This window comes from Scylla paramamosain, unplaced genomic scaffold (assembly GCF_035594125.1).
Source record: "Scylla paramamosain isolate STU-SP2022 unplaced genomic scaffold, ASM3559412v1 Contig9, whole genome shotgun sequence".
Lineage (NCBI taxonomy): Eukaryota > Metazoa > Arthropoda > Malacostraca > Decapoda > Portunidae > Scylla > Scylla paramamosain.
This window is the reverse complement of record NW_026973674.1, coordinates 997,258-1,017,500: the sequence shown is the minus strand read 5'-3', so window position 1 is coordinate 1,017,500 and position 20,243 is coordinate 997,258. Positions and strand designations below refer to the sequence as shown.

The 20,243-nt window shown below is 43.1% G+C and overlaps 2 protein-coding genes across 3 annotated transcripts in view; both read left to right on the top strand.

Moving 5' to 3' along the window:
- LOC135096954 (peptidyl-prolyl cis-trans isomerase B-like) overlaps positions 1-20,243 on the top strand; it is a 76,597-nt gene that overhangs the window by 19,494 nt on the left and 36,860 nt on the right. The window lies entirely within an intron of this gene.
- Positions 1-20,243, top strand: part of LOC135096956 (uncharacterized) — a 29,680-nt gene that overhangs the window by 3,849 nt on the left and 5,588 nt on the right. The window contains exons 4-5 of one of the 2 annotated variants that reach the window (XR_010265225.1): positions 1,472-1,621; positions 16,362-16,462. Coding sequence is in view for 1 of the 2 variants with exons in the window: in XM_063998726.1 (XP_063854796.1) it covers positions 8,857-8,949 (93 nt within the window). In the remaining variant the exon portion in view is untranslated. Of the gene's footprint in view, positions 1-1,471; positions 1,622-8,856; positions 8,971-16,361; positions 16,463-20,243 lie in introns of those variants that run through there. The other variant, XM_063998726.1, reaches the window with a different exon arrangement.

Here is a 20,243-nt window from a genome sequence, read left to right as displayed (position 1 = left end):
TATGAAAAATTAAATGGGAGACTCTGATAACTGAATGAGGTCTAACTTTTCTTTTGAACTACAATGTATCACGCTCATACGAATGTCGCTGTGGTTAACTTGATAGACGCAGGTATGAATGAAATCAAATATTTACGCAAGTGACTGTAGTAACTAAGGATTTTTCATCAAGTTACTTAGTATCATATATTTCCATTTACAATTTTGATATCGTGATCTTCCTATTCATCTTTTTTTGTTCAACAAAACACTAGTAGTGAAAATAGTATGAGCAGTGGTGACATTTACAAAGGTAGATGTAGAAGCAATAATAATCGCTGTTGTTATCGATATTGTTAGTTGCTTGTTGTTGTTAAGGTTTGGGCGGAGGAAAGACAAAAAATCATTATTCCCTCATTATTTCTTTGTGGGTGTCTCAGATGTGTATCTCTTACCGCCACGGGGACGATTTAACTTTCACGTGCAAGTTCACCGACAAATTCTACGAACGGAAATCAGAAGAATAATACCGATGATATAAAGTGCCACAGCAGCCCAACAGAGAGAACATTCTTATCTCATTTTTCTCTTGACGCTCCCACTTGTATGTATCTGTCTGCCTCACCTATCTGTGTATATAGAACTTGAAGTCTTCTGTGTCTTTACCAGGATAGCATAAGTAAGGATAACAGCCTTTTCCAAAACTTCATTGCTTCATATATCATTAGTGTTTTAGTTGTTATTGTTGTTCTTGTTGCTGTTGTTGTCATCATCGTCATTATCATAATCATCATCATTACTACTACTACTAGTTCTTCTGCTGCCTCTGTTGCTGCTGTTGTTACTACTGTAATTATGTTCAAAGCTATTGTTCATGCACGTCATAATCATTGTCTCCATCATCGTCATAATCTTTACCCTGTTTCTTAGAATGTATTGAGCTAAATGGTGTCTCAAAATTCTGCTGAACGTGTTGAGAGCAGAAGTTCTTAAGAGTTCATAAGAAACGCAGTTGTTTTTATGATAGGAATTCTTATGATCTTGTAATTTCTTGTGTTATAAAGAAACATGCGATCCTCGCCACTAAAATGAAGAACACTCCAGCCTTGTGCACTGTGGAAACAACATGAATGCGCAAATATTCACCAATACGTGACCCTTCTCGTCACCCTATATTTATACAGAATGTGCTCTACTTCATCTGCAGTAATAAGGACATCGTGGTTTATAGAGTATTGCTACGGTCTTGATGTCTGATAAATCAACTGTATGCGGTTTCAAAACCTGCCGCCTCGTCCCACAGGTCGTGACCGGCATCCAGTGTTTCTAAGCTGCTGCCTCTTTTTGTGTATTTATCTCTTGTCTGTCTTATGTTCCTTGTAGTGTTTTAATGTTGATTCTTATAGATCACATGGTACCTAGTGTATTATTACTTCTCTCCATTGGTTAAGAATGCGGTCAGTTCATTCAAACGTTTTTTTGTTTTTCTTAGGGTAAGTGAGGCAGTGCAGCGGAGTCTGGAGGGTCAGTGTTGGTGTGGCAGTAGTGGTGTGAGGGTGCGTCGCTGTGAGCTCTGCCTGGCTGTGACTGGGCCGCTCCAGCCGGGGGTTGCCAGGATGGGTGGACGGACGGTCATTGCCAGGTAAAACAACAACAGCGGGCTGCTTGTGGAGGACACAGGTATGAGATGTGAGATCACCATCTCAGTCAGTAGCTAGTGTCTTATTAATTTTTTTTTTTTATCTATATTACGAAGTTAGCTAGGCAATGACCAGTATCTGCTGTTGCCATCCTGCGATACTAATTTGCAGCATGCGCCATGGCAAGAAAAGATTAAAAAGACATACACATTACTGACCCAAAAGATTGTGAACAATAGTTACATTCCTCATCGGGTAATTGTAATCCCTGAATGTCAAATCCTAAGGTAATACTTCCCAGGCAGCAAAGTTATGAAATCAGAATTGTTGCACCGATACCTGAGGAACTGTATGATGGAAATGATGCACCAAGAATTTATGATGCGATATTGGAGAGAAACAGTCTGCCGCTGTGGCATTCTGAAGAACATTTTTTTTTTTTTTTAATGTAACGAGTCCCTTTTCAATGGCATATTCCTGTCCGTGTGTGTTACCTGAATTTTTTCTACATTTCCTCAAATCAAAGAGGTGCTTAACTAGTTTTCGACCCACGCTTATCAAAATATGCGCATCCCAGATGTCAGTTGGTTGAGCGGGTCACTTGTGGTTCCTCTTCCCATGATGATTTTGACTCCCCCCCTCTCTCTCTCTCTCTCTCTCTCTCTCTCTCTCTCTCTCTCTCTCTCTCTCTGTCTCTCTCTCTCTCTCTCTCTCTCTCTCTCTCTCTCTCTCTCTCTCTCTCTCTCTCTCTCTCTCTCTCTCTCTCTCTCTCTCTCTCTCTCTCTCTCTCTTTCTCTCTCTCTCTCAGGTCTCAGGTCAGGGTTCCTCAGTCTCAGGTCAGGGTTCCTAGTGAACGGACGTGTTTAGTGAGCAGTGACCTGACGCTAATATAGCTGGCTAGTGTAGACATGGCGCCTTGTGTTGCTGAGTCGACAGGTTGTGTTAGTTCTCCTGTTCTCGAGGCCTTCGTTGCGAAGGTCTCAGAGGTGGAGGCTGAGTTCCATCGAAGGATCTCGGAGGTGCAGGCTGAGTTTCGTGAGAGGATCTCAGACCTGCAGGCTGAGTTCTATGAGAGGATCTCAGCACCTGTGGGAGGGTCGTGCCCCACCGTCACCTTACCTAGTAAGGCGACGGAGGAGCAGTGGTCGGTTGTGTGCAGGGGAGCCAAGAGGGTGAAGGTGCTCAGGGCACCTTCCGTGGAGACGAAGAATCCCTTCAATGTGCTGGAGGAGGGGAAGGAGAAGGAGGTGGACAGGGCTGGAGGAGGCAAGAAGGAGGGGGCAGATGCAGTTACCCTGCCCCAAGGTAGAGTGCTTGTGTTTGGTGATAGTCAGGTTAGGCACTTAGATAGTGCGTTCTGTGCTAGGGATAGGAAGCGTAGGTCGAGGGTGTGTTTGCCGGGGGCCGGGATAGGGAAGGTAGCTGATAGGCTAGACACGTGCTTGGAAAAAGATGGGACCAAGCCCATTGTTTTTCTCAGTGCGGGAGGGAATGACCTTGGTAAGGTCAGGAGTGAGGAGCTTATCAGGAGGTTTCGACAGGCTTTGGACAGGATTAGGGACAAGGGTGGGATCCCCGTGGTATGTGGTGTCTTGCCGAGGAGGGGAGTTGGTGCTGAGTGGCTGTCCAGGGCTATTACAGTGAATCGCAGGCTCGCGAATCATTGTAGGAGTAATGGATGGACGTTCATCGACAACTGGGACCTTTTCTATGGCAGGGACACCTTGTACGCCAGGGATGGAGTGCATTTGTCACGCCAGGGTGTTCGTGTTTTGGCCGAAACACTCGAGCGGGAGGTAACTGCACTCCAGCACTTTTTTCGTTAGTCGGGAGGGAAGAAGGGGTAGTGAGGAGAAGGCAAGGGACAAATTAGTTAAATCTAGAAAGGAAGCTAGCTTAGGGATGGTGAGAAATAGCTTAAGTGTTTACTACACAAATTGTAGAAGTATTCTGAATAAAATAGACTTGCTTAGAGGAATAGCGAGTGTAGAGAAATTTGATATCATTGCTTTAACTGAAACTTGGTTAGATATGTCAGGAAAAGTATTTAATCCAGAGGTTAAGATAGATGGGTATACAATGTTCTATAAAGATAGAGAAAACAGGAGAGGAGGAGGTGTCGCGTTATACGTTAGGGACACATTACAGTGCTGTATGAACAATAGAATTAAAACAGATAACAAAGCAGAGTCGATATGGGTAGATATTAAGGAAGGATCGCAGTCAGTAGTACTAGGGGTAGTTTACAGACCACCGACCAGTACAGAGGAAATTAACACCTCACTGTGGCAGGAATTAAATAGAGCAGGCAGGTACAGTCAGGTATGTGTGGTAGGAGATTTTAATTTTAGGAATATCGACTGGAGTCTGATTGTGGGTAACAAGGAAGCAGAGGAATTCCTTAAGGTAATTCAGGATAATTTTTTAAAACAGGTAGTCGTAGAACCCACAAGGGGGAATAATATTCTAGATTTAATTCTTACTAACAGGGAGGAAGCAGTCACGCAGGTAGAGGTTGGAGGACAGCTAGGTAACAGTGACCACAGGGAAATTAGGTACAATCTAGAATGGGAAGAAACTGTTAGAAATAAAAAACACTAGTAAAATACCTGACTTTAGGAGAGCAGATTTTGAAGAATTAAAAAGGTACCTCCAAGGAGTGGACTGGCAAGGGATGCAGGGTGAGGTCAGGTCAGGGACGGAGTTCAGAGAGATAAGGCAGGATGAGGGAGGTGAGGTGAGGCTCCAGAAGGGAGGAGGAAAGAGGAAGGGGGGAGATAGGCGTGAGTATGTTGGAATGTCAGGTCATGCTGAAATGAGAGAGGTAAGGTCGAGGCGAGTTGATGAGGGAGGGGAGAGGATGGTAGGGAACGAGATGAGGGGTTTAGGTGAAGTAAATGTAGATGAATTGTATAAATATTTCGTAGATAAAGTTCATACAGGTCAATTAGCAAATATCCCGTATAAAACAATAAGATCACAAAAAAATGACCCTAAATGGATGACTGCTAGGTTAAAGCATTATATAGGGCGTAAGAGAAGTATATATAAGAGATTAAGGGCAGGTGAGGAAGTTTTAAGGACACAGTATAATGAATTAGTTAGAACAGTCAGGAAGTTAACGAGGAAAGCTAAGGAAAATTATGAATTAAAGGTAGCCAGCCAGGCGAAGACGGACCCCAAGGGATTTTATCAGGTATACAGGACGAAAAATAAGGATACTGTAGGTCCATTAAAGGCAGCAGATGGGGAGCTGGTTAGTTCTGGGGAGGAGATTAGTAAACTTCTGAATGATTATTTTTTAACTGTCTTCACTCAGGAAAACATGCAGGATATGCCAGATAGTGAACAGGTGTTTAGAGCAGATGAGTATGAGAAGCTGACGGATATTTCCATAACTAGGGAGATAGTGGAGCAGGAGATAGATAGGCTAAAAAAGTTCAAGTCACCAGGACCTGATGAAATATATCCCAGAGTACTGAAGGAATGTAAAAAGATTATTAGTGAGCCGTTAGTTTCTGTCTTTAGGAAATCACTGGAGTCGGGTGAGGTACCAGAAATGTGGAGGCAGGCTAATGTAGTACCCATCTTTAAGAAAGGGGATAAGACTTTAGCGTCTAATTATAGACCTGTCAGCTTAACTTCAGTTGTAGGTAAAATGTTAGAGTCAATAATAGCCAGGAACATTAGGGAACATTTAGACAAACATAACTTGATAAATCAGTCACAGCATGGCTTCACGAAGGGGAAGTCTTGCCTGACAAACTTGTTAAGTTTTTACAGTAAGGTGTACGAGGCAGTAGATAATGGTGATAGTTATGATATCTTATATCTGGACTTTAGTAAAGCATTCGACAAGGTGCCCCATCAAAGGCTCCTGAGAAAGGTTAGGGCGCACGGGATAGATGGGAAGGTGTTAGGTTGGATAGGGTCATGGCTTGGTAACAGGCGACAGAGAGTGCTAATAAACGGCTCGAAATCCGAGTGGGGTCATGTCATTAGTGGGGTGCCACAGGGATCAGTATTAGGGCCATTATTATTTCTAATATATATCAATGACTTGGATAGTGGAATTAGTAGCGATGTTAGTAAATTTGCGGATGACACAAAGATAGGTAGATTAATTAGGTCAGAAGCGGATGCCATCGCCTTGCAGACAGACTTAGATAGAATGAATGAATGGACGGATAGATGGCAAATGCAATTTAATATCGATAAATGCAAAGTCCTTAGCGTAGGTAGAGGAAACCCACACAATAGGTACACATTAAACACCCAAACTCTGGTAGGTACAGGGTACGAGAAAGATTTAGGAGTTATAGTTAGCTCTGAACTCCGTCTAGGGAAACAATGCATAGAAGCCAGAAACAAGGCAAATAGGGTACTAGGATTCATTTTTAGGAGTGTTAAAAGTAGAAGGCCGGAAGTAATATTAAAGTTATACTTGGCGCTGGTCAGCCCTCATCTAGACTACGCTGTACAGTTCTGGTCCCCACATTACAGGAAAGATATAGGTCTATTAGAATCAGTACAGAGGAGAATGACTAAAAGGATACAGGGGATGAGGAGTATTCCTTACGAAGCGAGGTTGAAGCGGTTAAATTTACATTCTCTAGAGAGACGTAGGTTAAGAGGGGACCTGATAGAAGTCTTTAAGTGGTATAAGGGTTATAACAAGGGAGATGTAAGCAAAATTCTTAGGATCAGCAACCAGGGTAGAACAAGAAATAACGGGTTCAAGCTTGAAAAATTTAGGTTTAGGAAGGAGATAGGAAAAAATTGGTTCTCAAATAGAGTGGTAGATGAGTGGAACGGACTCAGTAATCATGTAGTTAGTGCTAGGACACTAGAGAGCTTTAAGAGAAGATTAGACAAGTTTATGGATGGGGATAACAGATGGAAATAGGTAGGAGTGTTTCATACAGGGACTGCCACGTGTAAGCCTGGTCGCTTCTTGCAGCTTCCCTTATTTCTTATGTTCTTATGTTCTTATGTTCTCTCTCTGCCTCCTTCATCACGTTTTTCTTACTCTCTCCTCTGCATCATTTCTTTTTCAAGCTTCATTCTTCTTCCTTCTTCGTTACTCATCATTGCACGTCAGCTCACCCTCCTCTTCCTCTGCATCCGCCGCCACTCTTGTTTCATTTCTCCCTCTTTCTTGCTTGACCCGATCCGTGTCTTCTTACATCCCCGCCTTCAGGTTTCCGAGGCATAAATCTTAACGTTCCCTTTTAACATTTCCTCTTAACGGAGCCATGCCCTTCCCCCGTGACGCTTCCAGTCTTCCTTCTTCGTGGCTCTCCTTTTGCAGGTGTGAAAACTCGAGCTGCAGTTCAAGGGATCAAAGGATGCATTTAGTGTCACCAGTCAGTTTTACATTACTTCGTTTCCTTTTGAATTTCATCTCGTGTGGACTGTAGGTAGAAATTTAACTCTCCTTATGTAACCTTTATCTGAACTTATACAGAAATGTTTCTCCTTTTCTTACCTCTTTTCCCCGTACAGTTAAGTATATACCAGTGGCACTCCAGTTGTTAGCTAAATCCAAACGTTTCCCTTCCTCCGTCTCATTCTTCCTCCCATTTACATATATAGCAAGTGTATCTCAGTATCAGGAAAAAGGAAAATTTTTGAACGTCTTCACAGAACCGTGTTTAGTCATATACTTGATTACATTCATTCAATCAGACGCAGAGGAAGTTACTTATTAATGACTAACTTGGGTGACGTGGCATGGGTGGAGAAATGAAAGCTCGACTGCGTGGGGTGAAGGCCATTGGTGGGGTTGGTCAGGGCGCAAGGGAAGGGTAAGTAAGGGCATGGGTGGAGCTCGGGCAAGAGTAAGGGGTCATCAAGACGTGAAGGCAGATTGAGGGATAAAAGGAAATGGAAGTAGAGAAGATACGGATGGGTGAGGGCGGGACATGTCGGAGCCGTCAGGGTATGAGTCGTGACCTGGGAGAATGGGCAGGGCACGAGAGAGAGAGAGAGAAACACGTGCCTACTGGAGCGTCTTCGGGAGATGGTAAGGGGAAGGAAGGGGGGGAAGTGCTGGGATGCTAGGGAGAGGAAGGGTAAGGGGAAGGAAGGGGGGGAAGTGCTGGGATGCTAGGGAGAGGAAGGGGGAAGTGGAGTGGTGAGTCTTGCTGACAGTTAAGAGCTTGTCCGCTTATCTACACTTATACTTTCTCGTACTTAATTTTGGCAGATATTTATCTGTTATATTTACTAACCAATGCGTTTGTAACATAAGCACTTGTGTAAATGATATTATGCTATTGAAAGCAATTGGAAATCCCGTTTTTTGTCAATAGAAGTTACAGTCTTCACTTTTGACAATTCTATTTTCGATGACTAGAAAAGTATGCAACCAAGGATAAAGTCTAATTGCTTTACGTCATTCAGAACCTACTTTCTTAATATTACTTTCGCATCAGTGATATTAATTTAAATTACAGGCGGGTTACTCGTCATTATCAATCCTGTGTAGCGAACGAAGCAACGAAACCCGAAATCCGAAATATTGACGGGTACGAAGGTTGAGGAAAGGTCAGGGTCGGGAACTCGAAACGTCTCATTTTCATTCGAGAGGGCTTCGGATTCTTGTTTTATTTCTGTAGGGTTCACTTGAGTCTTAACCTTTTTATTTTTTTATTTTTTTTCCATGAGTGAGTGAGTGAGTGCGTACTTTCAAAGCTGCACCAGGAGGGATAGATGGACAACTGCATGTGCAAGTTGGGTGCGGGACTCTTAACATTGGTTTGCACTGAGTCAGTCACATGAATCTTTATCACTCTTGCCCACGACTATGATGGTGAGGGAACAGGTTATCTGGGGGAGTGTAAACGTGATGAAGCGGGACCCGGATATATAAGGAATATGAGACCACTGCATTTTCATTTACTTTAAGATTAGAAGTTACTTTATTACTAGATGTTAGATGCTAATTATAGCAAGACGACAACAACACTGATAATGTATAACAAAGAAATGCAGCAGTAGTTAATAAACTAATAAATAAATTAATAAAAGTGTGTGTTAATATACATAAATAGCTAATACTGCAATAACAATATTAATAACAACAACAGTTACAACAACAACAACAACAACAACAACAATAAAAAAATAATTAAAAACAATAATAAAAACAACAATAAGAGCAACAGCACTCATTACTCATAACAATCAGCTCGCTCTCTCACTATTAACGACACCAATCTCCCCTTTTCACCAGAGCATAACAGCCCACCAAACCATCCAGCCCATGCACAAAATCCTAACAGAGGCTACGATCAACTTAAAAAAAAATCAACGTGGTATTGCTTGAAGTTAATGAAGAGAAACAGAAAACCCTAGTCTGGTGAAAGATTGAGGGTTTAACTGAAATAACGCAGCGGATTACACCTACTAACAAGGCTCTGTCTCGTAATTTACTGCCGGGCCGCATTGATCGAACCCGCGCCGGTGGTGAGTGAAGCGTGCACAAGGACCTGATGTAGAGGCGATGCGAGTACCCACCTTTGTTGTCCTCGAATCAAAGGACGATGGGAGTATAGGTTGACCGCGTCCTGGCTGCCGCGGGGATTATGGTGTTCCTTTATTGTGTTTATCATGCGTTATATTATCCTCTTAATGGCTTTGTGTTAGAGGATTTAATACCACCAATGTACTTATTTTTCTCTCTATATCTGTACTTTTTTTCCTGGTCTTTGTTAACGTTTTAATTGATTTCTACCCGTGTCTCCTCATTTTACCGCCACAAGCATGTATTTTGATAGAAGCGTAAGTTTTGGTGTAGGTAAACGTAAACCTACACTGGGCTGGTGCATGATAAACGTAGGTAAGTCAGCCTTTATACCCTCCATTTGTGTTTATAGAGGGTAAAAGAAAGAACAGGGATAGGAAGAGAAAGGAGAAGGAGGAGGAGGAGGAGGAGGAGGAGGAGGAGGAGGAGGAGGAGGAGGAGGAGGGTCAAGCAAAGGAAGAGAGACAAGAAAATAACAGGGAGCGAGGAACGAAGAGTGGGGAAAAAATGCACTGGAGGGGAGGAGGACGATAAGAATTAAGAGGAAGTGGGAGGCAAAAAGTGTTCGTGGTTGGTGGCGGCGGTGGAGAAAGTTGAAGGAAATGAGCAAGGTATACAGTGCTTAAGGGAGGGCACGGCATACATGCATCTCCTGTCACTGACCCTTACATCATTCTGAGTCGCTGATGGAACATGACCAAGGCTAAGGCATATAAGAGGGCAGGGAGAGAAAATGGGAGACGACCTGGAGTGTCAGCGTTGGTTGCTGAGGGAGTTACTGCTTACGGTGAGAAAGAGCAGGATAGTGAAAGGACGGAGTGTTTATGCCAGGCAGCGGTGATAACATCGTAGATAATCCCCATTTCCGAGGCCTTATTTTAGTCTTATCTCCCTCGTACTTTACGGTCTAGAATGCCGGTGTGATATTAAGGGCTAATTAAGTATGTGACTGTGATCATTGACGACTCGCTGGTCAGATTGCAGTCACCCCGGGCGCTACTGAGGGAGCCCCGCCCGACACGACAGTAGTGATGCACGCCAGCCCCTCCTCCCATGCTCATCCACCTGCAAAGCGACACCTGTCAGAGATTAAAAGCTGGTAATTAATCTCATTGTGACAGATTCTGTGAACATAAGCAGAAGTGGACACAGTTCCAACCAGCATTAAGACGTTCATTGGGTTTCCTGCGAGCTGCGAAGACCATTGAGATATAGTATACTGAAAATCACCTTAGATTTATTCCTCGCGCCTGTCTGAGCTCACAAGCATCAGCATAAAAGTAATTAAAGTACTCTGGCAGGATTTAAGCTTCGAAAACTCTTTTAAGTACTTTTTAAGAACACTTCATACAGGGAAGCTACTGAGAAAGCAGATCCGCCTCGGCAAAATAAGACCAGGGATTTATTTGCCTTTTTTTTTTTTCTAGTTAAGCCAGACAGGCAGCATTCCCCGGGCGCTGGCGTGCCGACCCTGGCCAGAGCTGGGGAAGAGAGGATAAGCAGGAAACGTTTGACTCTATGTTCACTTAGAAGATATTTATGTTCAGGTACACACACACACACACACACACACACACACACACACACAGACGTTGCTATACAAAGCCTACATAGAAAATTAGGTATCTTACTCTCCCAAATGCAGATTGACGAGACGCAAACAGGAAGGTGAAGGAGACAAGCCAGCCTTGTTACTTGTTTACCAACACACATACAAATATACAAACATAGATCCACGTACAGTACATGCAAATGGACTGACTAACTGACTCACTCAACATTATTCAGTGACTCGTGTATAATGTACACGAGTACTTCACATAATGCAGATAGGCAGGCCAGCTGGTAGCCTCATGTAACGTTGTGTACAAGTACTGTCACGCACGTATTCATACCTACAGTACATCAGCACACACACACACACACACACACACACACACACACACACACACAAACAGGACTCCCTCTGTACAGTCGTTAGTGCTACATTTAAAAGTTAGTCCATTTTTCATTATTTTCAGTGTCACTTTCCCCCTCAGTGTCGTAACCATGAAAGCATGTGACGCCCACACCATTCTCACCCCGACCTTGCCCAGTCCTCACCTCCCACACGCTACTCTCCCTCCGTAATAGTGATACGTGACACTTCATAATGTAGTCTTATTTTTCGCCTTCACGAGTTTGGGATCTAGTACAAAGAATATTCAGAGGTGCTTTCCTATTTCTTCTACTTTTTTTTCATCTTCTTTATCTTCTTCTGTTCTTGTTTTCTTCTTGTCCTCCTTTTCTTTTATTCATCTATATATTTATTTATTAATCTATCTTTTTACTCCTCTTCTCGTTTGATACGTTAGACTTGTGGAGAAAAATAACGGAAAGTAATACACGATATTCGGTGGTTATGTGTACAAAAAAGTGTATGTGTGTGTGTGTGTGTGTGTGTGTGTGTGTTAAGCGTGGGTGTGTTCATGACGGTCCCCTTGTGCGCGGCGAGCCTCTGAATGGGTCATCTGGCGGGTGTAAGTGTTTGCTGGTAAACGGTAAATGGTTGAACTCAAAATGTCATGTACAGCGTGTTCGGATGTGTTGTTAAGGAGGATGCTTGAAAGTAGAGCCATCGGAAGAATATAAAGCTGCATTGTATCCAGTCTTAAATTTCACCAATAATATAATCAGGCATGTAATCATGAAAATAAATTTGTTGTCGCTTGTTGCGTGTATGTTAAAGTCTTCATGTCTCCCTCACATTCCGCTATATATATCAGAAAGGATCAAGAAGTGACACGGGTCTGAACCGCACGTCACTGTAGCCTCTCGGGTACGAAGGTCCACTCGTCAGGCAAGCAAATGTACAGAACGATGCCTTATTTCACTGGCCTCGTGGAGGTTACCGGACCTCCTGGGGGAGGCCACCATGGCGGACCGACACCCAAACATCCAATTAAGGAATTGAAGAGAAGGAGACTCAGAAGGAGAAGGACCCTCGCGTCTGACCAGTATGGCCAGAGCAACCTTTACTCACATCAGCGTCTACTTAGCGAATATCTAGTACCGCTAATGAAAGGCAAGGTTGAGGGAACACCAACGGAGCTAAACAGTTAACCCCGGCAAGTTACCTGCTGGGAGTCTGTGTATCTAGGAAATCTGAGAGTTGAATTATTAATGTAGAATCAGATGTGTGGCCCATGTGTGAGAAAGTGAGAGGTGAGGCGCTGAGGGCGAGGAGGGGCGACGCCGCCAGACACACCCTGTTTATTACAGGGTCGTCTCAGGCCCGGCGGGCAACTCTTTGTTCGACGACTTCTTTATGAGTGTTATATTTTCGCTCTCTGGGCGGAGCTGTTGCCAGTCTTTTGGACGGACAGGCGATCCTCGTGGGGTGGAAAGGAGTGGAGGAACGTGAGACTCAGAGTATCATTTCCTGTTACTTGATGTCGAGGTTAGTGGAATCTACTCGCCCTGCATTAAATAACGAAAGACTAGAAGCTGTCACACTTCAGTCATGAGGATATACGAGACCAGTGTCGCCTTTCCTGCATGCCATGAGTGTGCTTTTACCAGAGCACTTACTTTGTGTTTTGTGTGTTAGCAAGGTAAGCAGTCTGTGGATCTCAGTCCACTTAAGATAAGTATTTTATGAACTAATCTTCCGAGAAGAGTGGCGAAGTGTAAACACAGGATGATACATTGACCAGAGGTTTAAGTCCACAACCTGAGCCCAGCCACCATTGTAGTAGTTATGACTGGTCTCGCCTTAACACAGATTTAGAGGTCGTCAAGTGATGGGCGGCGGTGGTCGACATGGTCACCGGTGAGGGTCTTTATATGGGTTTCCTTGGCGGGGCTTTCGTTGCCGGAGATTTCTCATAACTCAGACTTTCCTACACTGTTATTTAGTTGATGAAAATTATATATCATGCCCAATTTTTTTTCTTTACATAACCTTTTTTATGTTAGCGTTCAAGTACTGTAATAAAGAAGCGGACAGACAAAAAGAAAATAAGGAACAAAAGTAAAATGAGTGAATATGTAGACAATATTTTTTAGTTTACAGACAGGGAGGTGAAGCTCGCAAGATATCGAAGTTTACCGGAAAACGTTCCCAAAGACATCATGTTTTTGGAGCAGGATATTGGCAGGATTTTTCGAGCGGAAACCAGACCGGTGATGAGGCCTGGGTTGTTGAAGGAATCGAAATTAAGGTGCCGCCCTAGGAGTTTGAATACTGTCAGAGCAAGGGAACGAAAGTTTAAAGGAGTTACTCAGAGACAGAGAGAGAGAGAGAGAGAGAGAGAGAGAGAGAGAGAGAGAGAGAGAGAGAGAGAGAGAGAGAGAGAGAGAGAGAGAGAGAAAGGACACAAACAAATAGAAACGAGACTCTAAAATTGAAAGAAAAACATCGTCAGAGTTCAGACAATTGAATAAGAACGAAGATCAGAGTGAGGGAGGGAAGTGGAGAAGTGCCACCAGTGAGATGCGACTTCCAGCATGAGAAGAAGGAACAATAAATGCTACTGTACTGATAACTGGAAGACTGGTGGCTCTGAGTAAATGTGTAAAGGAGCGAGGACGAGAGGGACTGCTTTCTTTGGGGGTGACTGGGGACTGCAGGAGATTGTTGCCTACCAGGAACCAGGAAAGTAGATAGAGAGAGATCAGGTGCCAAGGCTAGAAACCTCACCAGCTGCTACTCATAATTAAAGTTTACATTGTGTGTGTGTGTGTGTGTGTGTGTGTGTGTGTGTGTGTGTGTGTGTGTGTGTGAATATTATAAGGAAGCTGCTATAAGTTTATGTGGTTGCAAAGGGCTGTAAATCTTAGAAGAGCTTATTATTTTTATGAAGCTTTATGTTGTTTCAAATGTCTGAATTAAACTGTTATTATTACATGCGGCTTTATGCGGCTACAAATGTCTTAGGGAAACTGGTGCTATTTTATGTGGCTTTATATTGGTGAGCATATCTTAAGAAAAAAAAATTGTGTTGTTTCATGTAACTTTACTTAACACCTGCACACTATTATCCGCAAATTACCGTAAACTTAATTTTTCCGACTTACATTCTACACATATTCCCTTCTTTACGCATTGGGTGCCATTAATAGAAAACCTACAGTCGGAAGCTTTCCATAATCACCGGCATTTGAACTCTTAAGATGTTACGTCGCTCGCTAATTCGAAACACTGTACTTGGTTTCTTAAAGTAATACATATCCAGTCACTCTTAAAGAAACCCTCTCTTCTGAAGGCTGGTGGGCGCAGGTGGTACGCATCAGTGTCTCGAGGGTTGATTTAGTTACAGTGACGTAACGTTGAGCACCACTTTTTTCACTGGTTTCTCCTCTTGCTGTCAAAACTCTCACCCTCTCCTCTCATTCCTGCCATATTTGATCCGACCTTCATGTCTAATTGTTGGTGTGTGTGTGTGTGTGTGTGTGTGTGTGTGTGTGTGTGTGTGTGTGTGTGTGACGAAATTTAACTAAAACGGTACTTTTTATGAATGTGCTTCCTTGTGAAAAGGTTGACGTGCAGTGGTAGTGTGTGGCTGACGGTCGACACGAGGTCCTGATGCGTGTTTGTGGCTGAATCCCTTTGCTAAGCCATGTTTGATTGGTGAGTGGTGAGTAGAGCTTGATGGTGCCAGGGGAAAAATCGTAATGGACGGGACCGGTTCGGAGTGGTGGGTGTCATCTGGGGGCAGGGATCGAGGCTGCAGTGATGTGCAATGTGATGGCGGGTCAGGAGTGATGGGGCACGCTCGGGTTAATGGTGGTGGCAGCTTGCGCAGGACTAAACTCCGTAAGCTCGCTTTACCTTAGTCTGATAATATAAAAGCATTTCATTGTACTCGTAAGTTGCCAAGACGCCACGGTTCAGTGGAGACGCAGCCTTAACGCTCAAACACCCGTGGAGGGAGAGAAACTATTGGATTGAAACTCGAAAAAAAAGAGCAAACCAGTCTGAAGCTTTTATTTTACCTTGTCTCAAATATAAAATAAGAAATTGAAAACTTAACCTGTGATATTTTATAGAGGACATACTTAAGACACCAAAAAGAACGACCACGACTCTTTTTTTCTCAGGTCTTCAAAATATGTAAGCAATACTGGAAATAAATACTTTTTGAGAATTTCCCTCTGTTTCGGCATTACTTTCAAAGCATAATTTTCATACTTGCTTTATCTTGGCTTTGAGTTGAAGGTGAAAGGCGTTCTTCCTTGCACGCTATATTTGTGTTACTCTTTCATGTCTTACTGAATCTCACGGTAATCGTCAATTACTTAGGAACGCCAAAGAGGAAACTTTCGGATAACTTTCGTTTCTGATAATTGGTAGTAAGAGGAATTTGCGACGAGAAGCACGATCCTTAGACCAGACGGAATGTGTAATGGAGAGAAATATTGTGTAGTTGAGCAGTAGTTTTAACAGAAATTTTAACTCTCTCTCTCTCTCTCTCTCTCTCTCTCTCTCTCTCTCTCTCTCTCTCTCTCTCTCTCTCTCTCTCTCTCTCTCTCTCTCTTTCTCAAACTAAGATCCCTCATACACTAGCTATAAACAAATGACTAATATTTACTTATTTTTATTTTTTACATAACTGACGAATTTGATCAATATCACGTCTTCGAGTCACGCTATATAGATTTTCCATGCAGTTTATTTCCCCCGAAGGATTGAGTGCGGCGTTGTATTTCCCCCAACACCTCTTCCCTCGCGGTGAGGCAAGAGGGAGTGAAGGAGGGAAGCCCGCCAGCCTTTCAATATCACTTCCCCCACACCCTCCGGAATAGACCATTTCTTGTGTATATTCGATAGTCAGCAGTGATATCAGTCTTCCGTGGTATTCGATACGCAACTCGGGCTTTATGTAACTGGTGTGTGTGTGTGTGTGTGTGTGTGTGTGTGTATGTGTGTGTGTGTGTGAGAGAGAGAGAAAAATAATGAAATTGGCTACAAATTAAATAGGTGAATGGATAGATGTGGGGATACTTCGATAGATAGATAGATAGATAGATAGATAAATGAATAGATAGTTAGACAAACAGACATATAAACAGATACGAGTAAATCAGTAGAAAAAAAAATATATATAGACAAACCGCTAACCCTCGCAGCCATAGCAGGTTCCGACAGAAGAACAACCAAACCTTCACGATCTACACACATACTCGTACCATTAACACCACCGTAATAGTTTGCCTCTTGTCCTCCCTTACAGCGTGCTGGCGGCCATGCTTGGTGTGCTCATGATGGGTGTGCTCTCCCCTAACGCCACGGCCTCCATCTTCCCCGCCGTTAACACCGCCGCATCCAGCTAAGGTAAAGTCAACACTAAGCCTTTTATTGAGCAGACGGGAACTTTGTGGTAGAAGGTCAGGCTATCGTACTCGGCCGACCAGTGTGATATGGACTTCTCTTTGTTGTTCCAGAGAGAGAGAGGGAGAGAGAGAGGGAGGGAGAGAGAGAGAGGGGGCGGGATATGAAAGCTGATCAGAGCTACATGAAAAGTGATTAATGTAGATGAAATTAAACTGATCCCCAATTGTACCGGGTCTGCATTTCGCCCAGTCTGACAAAGGATGCGATGAAAGACTATTCAAAGTTAGCTTGCCTATACCTATTGTCTTCCATAATAAGGTAACTGCACTGAGCCCCAGAATGAAAACGATACCGATTGGTTATAATAGTGATAGTGTTTGTGTGTGTGTCTGTGTGTGTGTGTGTGTGTGTGTGTGTAGTTTCGCTTGGAGACAAAAAAAAAGTAATGTAAAAAAATAAAAGTATTGATTAAATTTATGGCTTTTACATCAACAAACAAGTTAAATCGAAACAAAACTAAATCTATCAACTTCGCAATTATGAACATCCTCAAAAAACAATCGAGTATTCTCGGATCTTACACCAATACACAAAATGAATCGAGCGAAAATTACTAGTCTATTTATAATCATGAACATCCTTGCACTGTACTACGAGTCAGTCCGTCCCCTCCATTCGCTCTGTCCCCTCCATTCGCTACCCTTGACACCGAGGCTACAGAAAGTAAACACTAGCAGAGCTAATGGCCGGGCATCCCTCAGCCCCCTAGCGGTGTTGACGGGGAAGGAGCGAATAGCAGCAGCAGTAGATACCCACGCCGCCAGAGGAAGTGAAGTGAAACTGGGTTAGCATACACAGTGGAGAAGCGATGAAGTGAGAGAGAGAGAGAGAGAGAGAGAGAGAGAGAGAGAGAGAGAGAGAGAGAGAGAGAGAGAGAGAGAGAGAGAGAGAGAGAGAGAGAGAGAGAGAGAGAGAAAATGTTCATATTTATGGGAGTCTGTTTGTTTTTCTTTTTTCCTTTTGCTGTAAGAATAATATAACACACACACACACACACACACACACACACACACACACACACACACACACACCAGACAACTATCATCAACTATTTTGAGTCTAACACGTCATACTAATAAGAGTTACGAGCCAGTAAGTCCATCCTCTCTTCTATCTATCGTCTGTTCTACCCACATATCAAGTCTCTCTCTTTCATTTTATTCGTTCATTATTTTATCGGAGTTTTCGTAGTGGAATTCGTATTGAATCTTAACACGAAGCTCCCTGTTCCTCATTTCGTACATTAAATTTTATGAGTAAACGGTTTGCTTTTATTAACTTAGGAGATTTGTTAATACCGTATCTACAAGTCATGCATAAAGAGTCTGTGGTTATGTGAAGCAAGTACGTACGAGCTTAAGATAAAACGTGACTTTCATAAATAAAGAAAACACGTATTTTCTTGTACTTCTCGAGGGTGATCGGAATTTGAAAAAAAAAAGTCTCATTCATTCATAATAAAGGGAGAAAAATTGGGACGAGTAATCTTAGACTACTTAGAATCTGTACATAAGTAAGGTAACTAGACCAACAAATATACTACGCGACGAAAACAGAGGGAGAAAAAAGAAAAAAGAATTTAAACACTGAAGCAAAAATTCAGAACTGACAGAGAAGATGGATGGGTGGATGGACTGAACAGATGAATGGATGTTTAGTTTGTACAAGAGCCTCCGCCCTCCTCCCCCTCTTTGGCTGACGAGCGGCGCAGAGGTGGTGGCGTGAGGCCCATGCAATGTGTTTCCCACGCGCCTAAATGTGTATGGATCTAATTGATTGAAATGTAAGGTCATGCGCTCCCTGCCAATAAATTATAGTCCCATGATTTATGCTTCATTCTTGTTTCGTGTGTGGGTGTGTGTGGCATAAACCCTTGCGTTAATTTTCATCATGAATAAGGGACATTAGTCATCTTAAAGCCTTTCTCTGCTAGATAGTTACATTTATCTATAACTTGTAACACATTAATTTTTTTTGTACTGAAGCCTTTTGAATAGTTATGTACCTCACAAAAAAATTAATTAGCCCTCTGTTTTTTTTTTTCTACATCTCTATGCAAGCCATTTATACTCTGGAATGTTTTTTTTTCCTGTTTCTGTATTTCCTCCTGTCTGCGACTTCAACTGTTTCGAAAAAGGAGTATCAAGACACCTCAGGAACTAAACTGGCTTCTCTCTCTCCCTTTCTTTCTCTCTCACGGTTCTCCTATTTCTATTCTCTCTTATGAAGCAGTACTCGAGTGGGTTTTTAAATACACTTTTTTAACCTTGACCGACCGACCTCATATATTGAAAAGGAAAAATAGTGTTGTGAATGACGGCTGGAGTTAAAAGGGTAATGAATATAGATTAGTAACCATCATGATCATCACCAATATCACCAGCGCCAGTACCACGACAGTCACCACCACAATCACTGGCACAATCACCTTCACCACCATTTCCTGGATCTCTGTAATCGGCGCTGTAATATCACGACTCACTAACTTTGGAGTTGACGCCACACTCTCGGGCGGTGAGGGATACATCACCCGTGCTAGTCACTGATAAGATGAAATGTGTGTGTGTGTGTGTGTGTGTGTGTGTGTGTGTGTGTGTGTGTGTATGTGTGTGTGTGTGTGTGTGTGTGTGTGTATGTGTCTGAGTGTGTGTGTGTGTGTGTGTGTGTGTGTGTGTGTGTGTGTGTGCCTGTGTATGTGTCTGAGTGTGTGTGTGTGTGTGTGTGTGTGTGTGTGTGTGTGTTATGGTAAACAACTGAACTAAACTCGTATGGTTTCGTTTCCGTATCTATATTTGTCCAGTTCTTCGTTAAGTTCTATTCATTTAGTTTATTATTCTCTCTCTCTCTCTCTCTCTCTCTCTCTCTCTCTCTCTCTCTCTCTCTCTCTCTCTCTCTCTCTCTCTCTCTCTCTCTCTCTCTCTGTGTGTGTGTGTGTGTGTGTGTGTGTGTGTGTGTGTGTGAGTGTGTGTGTGTGTGTGTGTGTGTGTGTGTGTGTTTGTGTGTCGGAGTAACGAATGTGGCGCCCGTTCATATATCACCATCAAGTAGCAGGTGATTACATTCATGGAGGCTGCTCGAGTTTCCGTGTGTGGGGAGCGAGATAACACCTGCCGGGCCGCCGCGGAGCCCAGGTAGCGGCGGCATCACTGTCGAAGGCGGGGATGAGGTCCTTTGAGACGTGGCCGATGAAGTAATTAACGTTCCAGGGGTGACGCTGCTTCCTTGGCTAGAGGGAACGAGGTGGGGAAGGAGGCAGGAAAGGGCCACACACGTTCATTCCTCTCTGTATTCCTTCCGTCCTCTTCCTTTCTTCCTTCGTCTACCGCCTTCTCTTTCTCTGCTCCATTCATCTACCTTCTCCCCATTCGTCTTATCTCTTCTGCTGGTTGTATATGTTTCAATTTAAGGCGTATCTTAAATACTATATTGATCGTAAATATTATGCTTTAATTAATTCCCTGATAGCATCCTTCAGTCATATTAATTTCCTCGTAGAATATCCTGCTGCGATGATATTTCTCTCGGCACAATATAGCGACACGTTGATAATGTTTTCGTGGAATACTTTATACATATTCCTTCCACTGTCTGCAGTTGGTAAAGACTGCTTCCAGTACGACCGTCTAATTCTGACCCGCATTCCAGATCTCTTACAGCGGCGGAAAGGAAATGGTTCCAGAGTAAAAGTAAAAGTCACAAGAGTTTCTGAAGTTACTTTGCG